This window comes from Chlorocebus sabaeus, chromosome 21 (assembly GCF_047675955.1).
Source record: "Chlorocebus sabaeus isolate Y175 chromosome 21, mChlSab1.0.hap1, whole genome shotgun sequence".
Classification (NCBI taxonomy): domain Eukaryota; kingdom Metazoa; phylum Chordata; class Mammalia; order Primates; family Cercopithecidae; genus Chlorocebus; species Chlorocebus sabaeus.
Window position 1 is genome coordinate 106263162 of NC_132924.1, and position 13645 is coordinate 106276806.

General features: G+C 40.3%; 1 protein-coding gene across 2 annotated transcripts in view; it reads left to right on the forward strand.

The window, feature by feature from the left end:
• EXOC4 (exocyst complex component 4) overlaps positions 1-13645 on the forward strand; it is an 818776-nt gene that overhangs the window by 17383 nt on the left and 787748 nt on the right. For both annotated transcript variants that reach the window (XM_007982965.3, XM_073009345.1), the window contains exon 2: positions 4850-5039. In XM_007982965.3, coding sequence (XP_007981156.3) covers positions 4850-5039 — 190 coding nt within the window. The remainder of the gene's footprint in view (positions 1-4849; positions 5040-13645) is intronic.

The window sequence follows — 13645 nt, forward strand, 5'->3', positions numbered from 1 at the left end:
GTTCTTGTGATAGTGAATGAGTTTCATGAGATCTGATGGCTTTAAAAAGGGGAGTCCCTGCACAAGCCCTATTCTCTTGTCTGCTGCCATGTGAGATGTGCCTTTCACCTTCACCTTTCACCATGAGGCCTCTCCAGCCACATGGAATTGTAAGTCCAGTAAACCTCTTTCTTTTGTAAATTGCCCAGTCTCGGGTGTGTGTTTATCAGCAGCATGAAAACAGATTAATACAGGTACCTACCTCATAAGGATGTTTTCGCAATAAATTAATTAGTATGTGTAAACCCACTTAGATTAATGCCTGGCACATAGTACGTTCTGTGTGAGTGTTACCTGTTTCCGAGGGGACTTCAGATGAAAGCAAAAAGGATGGTGGGCTGTTGGAAGTCATGGTATGGAAGAAACAGTTGAAGAAATTGAAGGTGTGTAACCCAAGAAAGAACTATCGAAAGTCCTTCACCATTTAAAGGGAAATTTCATGGAAGAAGGAAGAGACATTTTTTGTGTTACAGAAAAACATGGGACTAGGATCAATGGGTAGAAATTATAAAGAGGCTGATTTTATTTTATTTTAATGGAAGGCTGTATAATAAGTAAAGCTGTTCAAAATTGCAGTGAGTTGCTTTGTGAACTGGTAGAGCTCTGTATTGCACAGAGGCTTAGCAGGCTGAAGAGAGGTTCATGACCTGGCTGGTGGAGGGAGCTCAGTGACAAGTGTTCTTTTCTGCACTGCTGTCTGTTCAGGTTGAGGGACTAGTGATAATCCCACACTGAAATTTGCTGGGATTTGCTAGCGTGCATGAGAACTTTCTCCCTAGAATTAGTCAGCTCTTTCATGCTTTTCTTTCTTTTTCTTTTTGAGATGGAGTCTCACTCTGTTGCCCAGGCTGAAGTACGATCTCAGCTCACTGCAACCTCCGCCTCCTGGGTTCAAGTGATTCTCCTGCCTCAGCCTCCCGAGTAACTGGGACAACAGGCACAGGCCATTGCGCCTGGCTGATTTTTTATATTTTTAGTAAAGACAGGGTTTCACCATATTGGCCAGGCTGGTCTCAAATTCCTGACCTTGTGATCCGCCCTCCTTGGCCTCCCAAATTGCTGGGATTACAGGTGTGAACCACCGCGCCTGGCCTCTCATGCTTTTATGGTCTATCATTTATTCATTTTTATTGAATTTTATCTCAGACAAATATTTATTGTCTGAGACATTGTATTTCTGCTCTCATATTGCAGAAAAGAAAACAGAGCTTGGAAATAAATATTCACTGCCTGCTGTTGCTTGGCACCATGCATTCAATCCTTGAAGGAACCCAATGACTTAGATTTTATTATTGTTGGGAGACCATTCTCCTCAGGTCTCGTATGTTTCTGAAGTTCTTGTGAGCCAAGCACTGATTGCCCTTTGTTTTAGGTTATTTTGCCAAGGATGTTTGTTTAGCAGACAGCGTTGGAAGATAGAGATGGTCTCTCACTCCAGAGCAAGGGGCAGGTGTGTTTCCAGTCCAGTCTCGGAGCTTAGATCCGGTTTTTGGAGCTCGGAGTTCTTCTCCAGGAGCTGCCTATGTGGGCAGGCTTCTCTTTGGGCCCATCTACCTAACCCTTGTGGGACTCGGGGGCGAGGGGAACCGATGTGAACAAGCTGCACTTACGCCGCTTGCTGTGCTATGAGTGTGATCAAGTCTTCTGGATTTGAGGAGCTCCAGGAGTTTTGTGTCTTCTGCCAGCACCTGTGAAACTTTGGCTAACCTCTCAGCTTGCAAGTAGGATAAAATCTCAGCCTTCACCATTCTTGACATTAAGGAGGAATAAAGTGAGAACCAGAGAGTTTAAACCTAATGCCCAGGTTAAGTGATCTAGTATTTGGGGGCGGTGGGATTTTAACTTTTGTCTTCAGAGGGTGTACTTTTTATTGTATTGTGGAAAAACGCTACTGCCTTTGCTGCTGCTATTACTACTGTTTTTACTAGAACAATAATAGCTAACGACAACAACCAACATTTGTTGAGTGCTAATGACATACCAGGCCTTGTTTGATCTCATTTAATTCTAACAACCCTATGTGGAAGGTATCTTAGTATTTTCACTTTATAGATGAGCAAAATGAGATGCTATTACAGTCATGAGTCGTCAGTATGGTGGAGCCACGATTCTAACCCAGGCAGCTTTACTCTGCCTGAAGAGACACACTCTGTAGCTGTTAGGAGTGCAATCTGAAAGCAGACCAACCTGGGTTTTAAATCCCCATACTATTCCTAACCTTCATTGTGTGAGGTGGTGTAAATTAATGTAACCTCTTTAAATCTCAGCTGTTTCATCTGTAAAAAGAGGGGAGGGAATAATAATAAGACCTACTCCAAAGGCCTGTTATGAGGATTAAACATACATTCTATAAAATGTGCAACACAGCTGGCTCCTGGCAGCTAGTAAGCCTCTCTAAATATTAAAGACTATTATTATTTTTATTATCCTTGCTGTCTTTTCTCTAATTAAAAAAAAAAAAGCTTTAGTAGTTTTGCACTCTGAGTTCTGTAATGTAAATATTTTTCACTAAAGACAAAATATTATTCATCCCAGTTTACATCAAGAGGATACATTTCAAATATGGGGCAAAGCTGGCACAGGGTATTTCTTACATAAATATTTTCTTGAAAAAGGAAAATAGGAGGCAAACCCCCCGGTAGACCCAATTTACTCTCAAATCTTCATTTTAGTAACCCTTTCTATTCCCTAAATAACTCCTAATGATGCAGTAATGTGTTCACAGTGACAGCTGATGCCAGAGAAGGTGTCCTCTCTGGGCCTGACATTTTCCTTAATGGTAATTCTAACTAGTTAAGGTAAACAATGTGAAATGTTATATTTTTTCCACAAATGGTAGTGGAGCAGAAATCATGAAAAGCCTTGTAAAGATGGCAAACTGATCTAGTGTAGCTTTGACAATTCTGTGACTGCTGTTACAAGGGGAAATAATGGAGTTAAACATCTAGGAACCCTTACCTTTGGGACAGTTAATAAATTGAAGGCATTTTCTGATTGTGTTTTACTTTAGATTAACAGCCTGGAAGTTTCAGATTTAAAGAGCAAAGTTGTGTATCATTAAAACAACAAGAAGACATGATACATGCTAAGCTGCTCTGTACCCAAATATTGCAAGTAATCTTGGTAGCTCTATTTTTGAAGCCCAGTTTAGCTTACATTCTCCACTCTGATTTACTTTAATAGTCTAACACTTGGGTGGTATTCTCTACCTGCAAGAAACCTTGGAAGTAGTCTGGCTTAGGATCACCAGTTTACAGATGAGGAAACAGGATCTCTCATGTAAAGGCTTTAAATCAAGTCTTGGCGGTTCCCAGTAGTGTTCCTTTCCGGAGCATCCCACGCTGTCCTTAGTGGCTTTTGCACTTCCCTTCTTTGCCTTTGTTCCTGCCATCCCCCTACCCGTATTCATGATATAGCTGATCTTTTGGCATCCCTAACACCTAACAAAAAGAATTATAAAATTCTTTTTGGAGGTTAGATTGAAGTCAAAGACTGGCCTGAATTTCCCTATAAATTGAAAAAGGAGTTTTATATATTGTGTGGCTCATGAATTAAGATCCTTTGCTCTAAATGACAGTTCAGAGCAGACTATTGTACAGTATTTTGCTTGCAAATATCTAGAAGTGGATATGTGATTAATTTGCTGACAGACCATCTCTGAAAGCAGTTCTAATGATGGACTTATAATTGATGGTATCCATCATTGAGAACCTAAAATATCCCCCTCCCTAAATTAAAAAAGATAAATGAAATAAACTAGGCTGAATGTATAAGCTGACAAATCTGAGGGAATTTAATGAAACTCTAAATTACCACAGCCAACAGATAAGAGGAAAAGGTTCCTTTGTTACTGATTATAATACTAAATTAAAAAAAATTATCCGAGAAAGATAGTAGAGGAAACAAAGATCTGTGGTCCATGTATCAAACGAAGTTATTGAAATATTTTTAATAAGTATATCTATCTCATTCCCTGGTTATTGTTGATTCATATCAATCTTGTTAGTGCTGTTTGAAGACTAGTAAGTGCAGGAACTGTCCTGTAGGATACCTTAGATGACTGCTGTTGTAAGAGATTTTAGAATTAATATGACCTTATTTCCAGACTGCTGGGGGCTCCATACTAAATTCAGGTCATTCAAATGAGCTTTTTGGAAGGTGGTTCCTCAGTGTATAAGTAATTGTATCCGTTACTGTGCTTTCAGCTATGTATGAAAAAGACCAGCTGAAAGTGACTTAAACAATGGATATTTATTATCTCCCCTAACAAGAAGTCCTGAGGTAAGGCCGCTGCAGGGCTGCTTTGGTGGCCAAGGACATAGTGATAGCTTGGCATTCCTCCTGGTTTTTCCTTCCACGGTTACTCAGACACATGGCTGAAGTGTCTGAGTATCTTATCTTTGTACAGTGATACCTAGGGTTGGGAAAGGGACCTTTTCTTGTTATTCTTCTTGCAGAAAATTGTTCCTAGTACTTCCTTAGGTCTGTCTCATTGACCAGACTTGTCACTGATAAGGAGAATGGAACAGTTCACTCAAATCAAGACTTACCCAGTCTTTTGAACCGTTCATGCCTGCCTGCTAGCTGATTAAAATCAGTTCTAATGCCAGTGACAGAAGAGAAGGGCCCCTTGGATAGGCAACAACAAATCCACTTAGATGGGCTATTGGAATTTACTGTGAAGGAAGTTTTGTGTTTTGTGTTTGTAACTTATTTCATTTCCTAGTTAGTAAGATGAACGTGCTTCACCTTTCTTTTGCATTTTACTTTCAAGTTTTACTCAGCTTGATATACTCTCTGCCTTCACCAGGACTCTGTCTACTAGTGACGATGTCGAAGACAGGGAAAATGAGAAGGGTCGCCTTGAAGAAGCCTACGAGAAATGTGACCGTGACCTGGATGAATTGATTGTGCAGCACTACACAGAATTGACGACAGCCATTCGCACATACCAGAGCATCACAGAGCGCATCACTAACTCCCGAAATAAAATCAAGCAGGTATTCCTCCCTTCTTGTCTGGTGATGGCAGCACTTCCTGTCAGTATAGGCGTTGCAGCTTGGAGAGGAGCCATGGTAGTGGCTAATGGTCCTTAATAAGTGATTCAAAATGCCGCTTTTCAGGAGTTCTGCAGGTGTCTGGAAAGGCTTGCTGGGAAAGACCACAGAAGGCATCCTCGGCTGATTTCTCCCCTCCCCTGTGTCTTATCTTTGGTTCTGCCATTATTTCTCACTGCAGTGTGGAATGAGACAAGCAAGATGGCCTTCTTTTGCTTGTGTCTTACGGTCCATCCCTAACAAACTAGTAGGCGTACTGGCCCTTGTATTCTCCATTCTCATTCTAGCAGTTATTCCTGTACTTCACACATCTAAACAACAAAGCATAATATTCGGACCGTTGAGTCAGTGCCTATTCTGAATCTTAGTGGCTGACTTATTTACACTCACATGAATTGGAGGGCAGCCAGCTGAATACCCTTTTATCGGAATCTAAACCACAAAAGAGAGTATGTCTCCTACATTGAAGTTGGTTGTGATTTGCCTGCATTTATTGTGCATTCTTGATATTTTTTGAGAAGTGAAGAAAATTTAACCTACAGATTATTTAAACATAAAATGAAATGTTTATGAAAACAATTTTTTTTTTTTTTTTTTTTTTTTAGAGATGGAGCCTTGCTATGTTGCCCAGGCTAGAGTGCAGTAGTGCCTCACTGAAGCCTTAAACTCCTGGGCTCAAGCAATCCTCCTGCCTCAGTCTCCCAAAGTGCTGGTATTATAGGTGTGACCCACCATGCCTGCCAAAAAACCAAAATTCTTGAATATCATGCTTTAGTTGTGACTAATGTGTATTAATTTTTTTTTTTTTTTTTTTTAGTTTTTGAGATGGAGTCTCGCTCTGTCGCTCAGGCTGGAGTGAGTGCAGTAGCGTGATCTCGGCTCACTGCAAGCTCTGCCTCCCGGGTTCACACCATTCTCCTGCCTCAGCCTCCTGAGCAGCTGGGACTGCAGGTGCCTGCCACCGCGCCTGGCTAATGTTTTTTTTGTATTTTTAGTAGAGACGGGGTTTCACCGTGTTAGCCAGGATGGTCTTGATCTCCTGACGTCGCGATCCTCCTGCCTGGGCCTCCCAAAGTGCTGGGATTACAGGTGTGAGCCACCACACCCTGCCATTAATTTTTATTTTGTAGTTTTCTTTTCATGTTTTAGAACAATTTTTCTTTTATTTGTTGTTTTTCTCCCTTTTTCTCCTCCTTCCTTTCTTCCTTCCCCCACGTTCTTTCTCCCCTTCTCTCTCTTCTCCTACCCCATCTTGCTCCCCGCCCCCACTTTCTTCCTTTTGCGTTAGGTCCTAGAGAAAAATCTTGGTTCTTGAGTACTATGCCTTTTGTACCTAAAGGATAAAATGGTTTTGTAAGGAGTATTTTCATAATTGGCCAAAGGATGAACTGATCAAATAAGGGTTATGTAGTGTAACATTATAGTTATGTGGTTTTTAACTGTGTATTTTGAGATCACTCCTTTAATACCGCTCAGTACTACCCTGTGATAAATAACAATAATTGCCACCACTTACTGAACACTGAGTCTTTGCAAGGGATGATTATGTCCAATCATCTCAATGAATTTAGAATTTGAACTCTAATCTCCCTGATTCTAAAGCCTTTGATGCTGATTTTCAGGCATTTTTAAAGCAGCAGAAACTTTTTTTTTGGGTGATATTTTGCAGAATACCAACATATCAATCATTAGGAGAGGCAATGCTCTCCTCTTATTTGGTTTTGGGGTGAGAGGTCCAAAGCATCATGCTTGGTTCTCCCCACCACTGTGGGACTGAGGGATGCATAGACCGTGATTTAAAATTCACTACCCTATGCTATCAGATTGGTTAGGGGACTGTCTGGCCTGTATCTGCCCAGTAACAGCTGTGCATATGGCATCTTCATGTTTTGTTTTGTGTCCATTAGATCTTACATTATGATTTTGTAAGCAGATATATAAATTATGCTTCTACAAATACTGATGATATATGACTTTCAATGTCTAAGAGTGTAGTTCCAGAATCAGTATGCTCTTAACCTTTTTGGAAGCCACATGTTGACCTCTCTACATTTTAAAATTAACTGGACATTTTTTTTTTTTTTTTTTTTTGAGACGGAGTTTCATTCTTGTTGCCCAGACTGGAGTGCAATTGTGCGATCTCAGCTCACCTCTACCTCCACCTCCCGGGTTCAAGTGATTCTCTTGCCTCAGCCTCCCGAGTAGCTGGGATTACAGGCATGCGTCACCACGCCTGGCTGTAACTGGGCATTTTTGAAAGTGATACTATAAATGTTTGCCTTTACAAGTGCTGAGTTCATCCTATGGATTTTTCTGTGAAACTAGGTAAAGTTATAGATCACTTGCTCTAGATTTAAAGTAAACTGTAGTCCATTTTGACCCAATATACTAAGCTCAGGAGGGGTCAATGAATGTATAGAGCTGCTGACCTTCTGGCTTTGTTTTGGGTAATCACAGCAAAGGTGAAGGACCTCATGGTATTTGTGTTTTCTGATTAGTCTGGTTGACTGAAAAGACATTGTCCTAATCTCACGGGAAGCACCAGCAGTGATTTCTGCTTTGCTTCCCATCACTCTGAGTCAATAGCATCTTTGCTGCAAACAGACAATGTTCTCCTGATATTGAAAAAGAGCCTCATCTTGATCATTTCACATTTGTTTTAGTAGCCACATTTCTGACCGTCCTCATTTTCAGTATGCTAGAGTTTTGAGCAAAAGAAAATAACAAAACTTTATTATATCTGATAGTTGTCAAGAAAGTAAATGTCATACTATTCTGAGTTATGAATTAGCTTCAGTATTGGGAAGAGAAATAAAGGGTCAAAGCTCTTTTCAAAAGAGCCTTTAATAATTGATTAATGGGAAAATAAAAGTGTTGGGGGAAAATGAAAAAGAATTTGTTTTTGACAATTTTGTACCATGACAGTCCATTTCTTATCACCAAGGAAACACTGATGTTTTCTCACTAATCTTTTCTTGTCATTTTTGGCTTTTAATTGTACTTTGGATTATATATGAAATGTAGGTATGTATTTTTTTAAAGTGAAAACATGGATGATTCAGTAACGTTTGGGCTACGTTATCTCAGAGCCAAGCAAGATGCTGAGAATGTGTAGATCTGAGTTGAAATTTTCTTTGTGTTCTCTGCCAAAATAATTAGGATTCATGTAACAAATATCTGTTGAGTGCCCGCTACGTTGCTGGTTCTGTTTTAGGTGCTAGGGCTGTACAAATGGAAAACACCAGTTCCTGTCCTCATGGAGCTTATGTGCAAATGAGAGGACAGAAAACGAACAAATAGATAATGTTGAACAACATTTATGTAGTCTCTGTGTATTGAGTGTCTACTTTGTGTTGAGGATTGTTCTAGATTTTCAGGTATAGAAGTGAAGAAAACACAAATGTTTCTTTTTTTTATTTTTTATTATACTTTAAGTTCTAGGGTACATGTGCACAATGTGCAGGTTTGTTACATATGTATACATGTGCCATGTTGGTGTGCTGCACCCATTAACTCGTCATTTACATTAGGTATATCTCCTAATGCTATCCCTCCCTCCTCCCGCCTCCCCACAATAGGTGATGTTCCCCTTCCTGTGTCCAAGTGATCTCATTGTTCAATTCCCACCTATGAGTGAGAACATGCGGTGTTTGGTTTTCTGTTCTTGAGATAGTTTGCTTCCAGCTGCATCCATGTCCCTACAAAGGACACAAACTCATCCTTTTTTATGACTGCATAGTATTCCATGGTGTATATGTGCCACATTTTCTTAATCCAGTCTATCACTGATGGACATTTGGGTTGATTCCAAGTCTTTGCTATCGTGAATAGTGCCGCAATAAACATATGTGTGCATGTGTCTTTATAGCAGCATGATTTGTAATCCTTTGGGTATATCCCCAGTAATGGGATGGCTGAGTCAAATGGTATTTCTAGTTCTAGATCCTTGAGGAACTGCCACACTGTTTTCCACAATGGTTGAAGTAGTTTACAATCCCACCAACAATGTTAAAAGTGTTCCTATTTCTCCACATCCTCTCCAGCACCTGTTGTTTCCTGACTTTTTAATGATTGCCATTCTAACTGGGAAAACACAAATATTTCTGTCCTTGTGGAGTTTACATTCTACTCGGGGGAGACAGACTATAGACTGTAAGTGAATATATGAGTAAAGTGTGGCATAGCAGATGGTGAGAAGTGCTACACACACCCCCACCCCCCTACCAAGGAGGGGAGACTAGGGAGTTGCTGTTTTAGCTGGGTTGGCCAGACAGGGCTTCACTGAGGTCCTATATGAGCCAACATCTGAAGGTTAGGGAGAGTGTCAGGAAGAGCATTCCAGGAAGAAAGGAAGCAGGTGCCCAGATCCTAAGGCAGGGGCATGATTGGAGGTTGGAAGCAGCAGCAAGGTGGGTGGTGAGGTTGAAGCAAAATGAGGCACGGGGAGAGTGGCAGGAGAGAGATGGGAGAGCTAGGGCATGTGGTGTGGTGGGTGGGTGGATGGAAGTCACGTAGGGTCTTGTAGGTCACTGGAAAGACATTGATTTTAACTATCGGTCTTGATTTTATGGCTTTGAGCACAGGAATAACGTGGTGTGGCTAACATTTTAAAAGGCCCACTCTAGCTGCTGTGCTGGGAATAGATTTCAGTGCGGACCAAGGCAAATGAAGATGTTCATATTTGTCTATTGCCACCTTTTAAAGCTTGAGACCACAGAACTGTTTATGCTTCCCATTTGAGACAGAGTCTCTCTCCAGCATCCGGGCTGGTGTGCAGTAGCACCATCATGAATCACTGTTGCCTCGACCTCCCAGACTCAGGTGATCCTTTTGCCTCAGCCTTCTGAGTAGTTGGGACCATAGGTGCGTTCCACCATGCCTGGCTAATATTTGATTTTTTTGCAGAGACTGGGTCTCCGTATGTTGCCCAGGATGGTCTCATACTCCATCAAGTGATCCTTCTGCCTTGGTCTCCTAAAGTGCTGGGATTAGAGGTGTGAGCCACTGTGCGTGGCCTACACGTCTCATTTTTTGACATTACTTTCATATATTGATTTATATTATATTGGTAGATTCTATGTTTTTGAGGATAAAAATGAGCTGACAGATGGATTTAACTTTCTTCCATGATGGTCCAAGCTTTTTTTTTAAAAAATTAATTATTGATTTATTTTAGAGATAGGGTTTCACTCTGTTGTCCAGGCCGGAGTGCAGTGGTGCCATCATAGCTCACTGCAGCCTCAAACTCCTGAGCTCAAAGGATCCTCCTGCCTCAGCCTCTTGAGTAGCTGGGATTACAGGCACTCACCACCATGCCTAGCTAATTTTAAAATTGTTTTTGTAGAGTCGAGATCTCAACAGAAGGCTCATAGGCTCAGCCTTGATACCATGTGCAATTGATCAGGTCAAGTGATGTGGACGATAAGCAAAATAATTGGGCAGTTCTATTACTTTTGAATGCATTGTAAAATTTCTCAAAATGAGATGTTATTGCATTGGTAAACCTCCAATTCCATAGGTCTTGCCAGTTCTCTCATAATAATGACTGACCGGCTTATTACAGCAGCAGCACCAAAATAGATGGATATGAGTTGAGACAAATTGGGGATTTGGGCCAAATGAATTGGTGTGTTTCTCTATGTGTACTAGGTGAGTGAGATGACCTCAGATTTCTTTAAAGTTACAGAGTAGTCTAATTCTTATCACTGGAGCAGGGTAGGTTGAAGGGAGATACCTGGCTTTGTTGTGATGTGCACACAAACACTTAACATTTCATCCCAATTTTGACCACCTTGTTGGTACTAGATCAAGTTTTGAATCTCATTTTTCTTGCCTATAATGAGAAATAACTGTACACGATTATTCAAGTGAAGTTGTTAGGGCTTAATCATTGAGTAATGAAACATTTATTATTTAATATATACCTAAAATAATTATGGCTTTTAAATGAGATTATACCTTGAAAGGTAGAATTAGAACGAGGAATAGCCTTAATATTAAAAATGTCCTAGTAGAACAACAAGGTTTGGTAGGAAGTTATTTACAGCCCAAATATAAGATGGAAAATTCTAGCCACTTGTTTGAGAAAGGGAGAAGGCCTTTGGTTTCTAGAAATGGACATGCTAAACAGTGGGTAATAATGAGATATAATTTTAAATGTGTGCAGCACTCTAGAGCACATTAGTGCAGTCGCAGGAACCATGAGGTGATCTTTCCATTAAGTTCAGGTGTGTGTGTATTTGTGTACTGTATTTAGGCTCTGCAGCTCGAAGGAAGGTATTGGAAAGCGTTGAGGGGAGCCTCTCAGAATTTCAGACCTTAGAATGGCAACTGAAAAAACCCGGGGAAAGAAAGCACGGGGAATACAAGTTTGAAGGTAATTTAAAAATGATCTATAGTTCTAAAAGGCTTTTAAACAGAACAATGAATGGTATTTCCAAGGTTTGTTCTTTCTAGGTGCTTTCTGTAAGACTCCATGGAAAAAATTGGGTTGATCTCTTATGGCAGGAGAAAACCTATGATAGTGCTTATATGTAGATTTACTTTTGCCAACAAAATTCAACAAAAACAACACATCTCAATATTTTATACTTTTAAAATTAAGAATGATGTCAACACATTAATTTGCATTTACTATCCTTGCCTCATAGAGAATTTTTCAGGATATTTCTAGTCTATAGTTTCAATGAGCTGTTTGCACATTGTTGTATTTTATTACAGATAATATGCATACGCAGAGGCATTCCTTCACTTCTTTATCTTTTCCTTGATCCAAATTCAGTACTTTTCTTTTCTTTTGTTTGTTTTGGAAACAGAGTCTCGCTCTGTTGCCCAAGCTGGAGTGCAATGGTGCGATCTCGGCTCACTGCAACCTCCGCCTCCCGGGTTCAAGTGATTCTCCTGCCTCACCTTCCAAAGTAGCAGGGATTATAGGTACCCACCACCACACCTAGCTAATATTTATATTTTTTAGTACAGGTGGGGTTTCACCATGTTGGCCAGGCTGGTCTTGAACTCCTGACCTCAGGTAATCTGCCCCACTTGGCCTCCCAAAGTTCTGAGGTTACAGGCAAGAGTGATCATGCCCAGCCAAATTCAGTACTTTTCTGATTTTATGACTTAAAAGTTATGACCTTCCCCAGGCCTGTGTGTATCAGCCCCTCTCTCTCTCTATATCTCTCTGGTCTTCCTCTCACAAATGCTAAGGCAGTTTTATTCAAAGTCCCACTTTGCTTTTCTCACCCCTTTATCTTTTCCAAGAGAGGGCTGCAAAAATCTCAACTTCTCTGCCGTCTGTGTCATCTCACATTTCTATTCACAATAGCCTCTTGAGCCCTGTTTTCCTTCTTTTCTCTTTTTCTAATAGTCTCTAGTTAGGGTGACTTGTAGTTTTTGTGAAATTCTAGCTATTGCCGAACAGGTGATTTGGAGCAACTGTGAAGTTACTAAAACTCTGAGAAAGCAAAGGAAATTTGTCTCTGGCTTGATGTCGTGGTTTGAACAACCTGACTTTTCATGCATTTGTTTAAGGAAGAAACGGAGTAACATAATTTTTCAATCTTAATTATACTTATACATTAAATAGAATGAAATGAAAATACTGTCATCACATTTATAAAAGTAGAACAGAGTTTTGAGAAATAAATGATTCAGTGTTATTTGATACTTTTCTAACATGTGAATGTTATTATTCATTGATGGGTATAGCCCTGTTTCTTCCCATTAAAAAAAAAACTTTATTTTTTAATTTTAAAAAATTGACAAAAATTACATATGTTTGTAGTAGACAGCATGATGTTTTGAAATACATATACATTGTGGAATGGCTAAACCAAGCTAATTAACATACACATCACCTCACATGCTTGTCAGTTATTTGTGGTGAGAATACTTAGAATCTACCTTTTCATCAATTTACAAGCATACAATACATTGTTATTAACTGTAGTCACCGTGTTGTACAATGGGTTTCTTGAACTTACTTCTCTTGTCTAACTGAAGTATTGTATCATTTGACCAACATCTTCTCAACCAGTCCTCTCACTCCGAGCCCCTGGTAACTACTGCTCTACTTTCTGCTTCTGTGAGTTTGACTATTTTAGATTCTATATGTAAGGGAGATGATGCAATATTCATCTTTCTGTGTCTGGCTGATTTCACTTAACATAATGTCCTCCAGGTTCATCCGTGTTGTTGCAAATGACAAGAGTTCCTTTTGTTTTTGAGACAGGGTCGCACTCTGTTGTCCAGGCTGGAGTAAATGACGCGATCTTGGGGCTCACTATAGCCTCGACTTACTGAGCTCAGGCGCTCCTCCCACCTCAGTCCCTCTGCTATCTGGGACCACAGGTGCATGCCACTATGCCCAGCTAATTTTTTGTGGAGATGGGTTTTCACCAGGTTGCCCAGGCTGGTTTCAAACCCCTGGGCTCAAGTGATCTACCCACCTCAGGCTCCCAAAGTGGTGGGATTACAGGTGTGAGCCACCATGCCCGAACAGATTTCCTTTTTTTTAAATGCTGAATGGCATTCCGTTGTGCTTATACCAT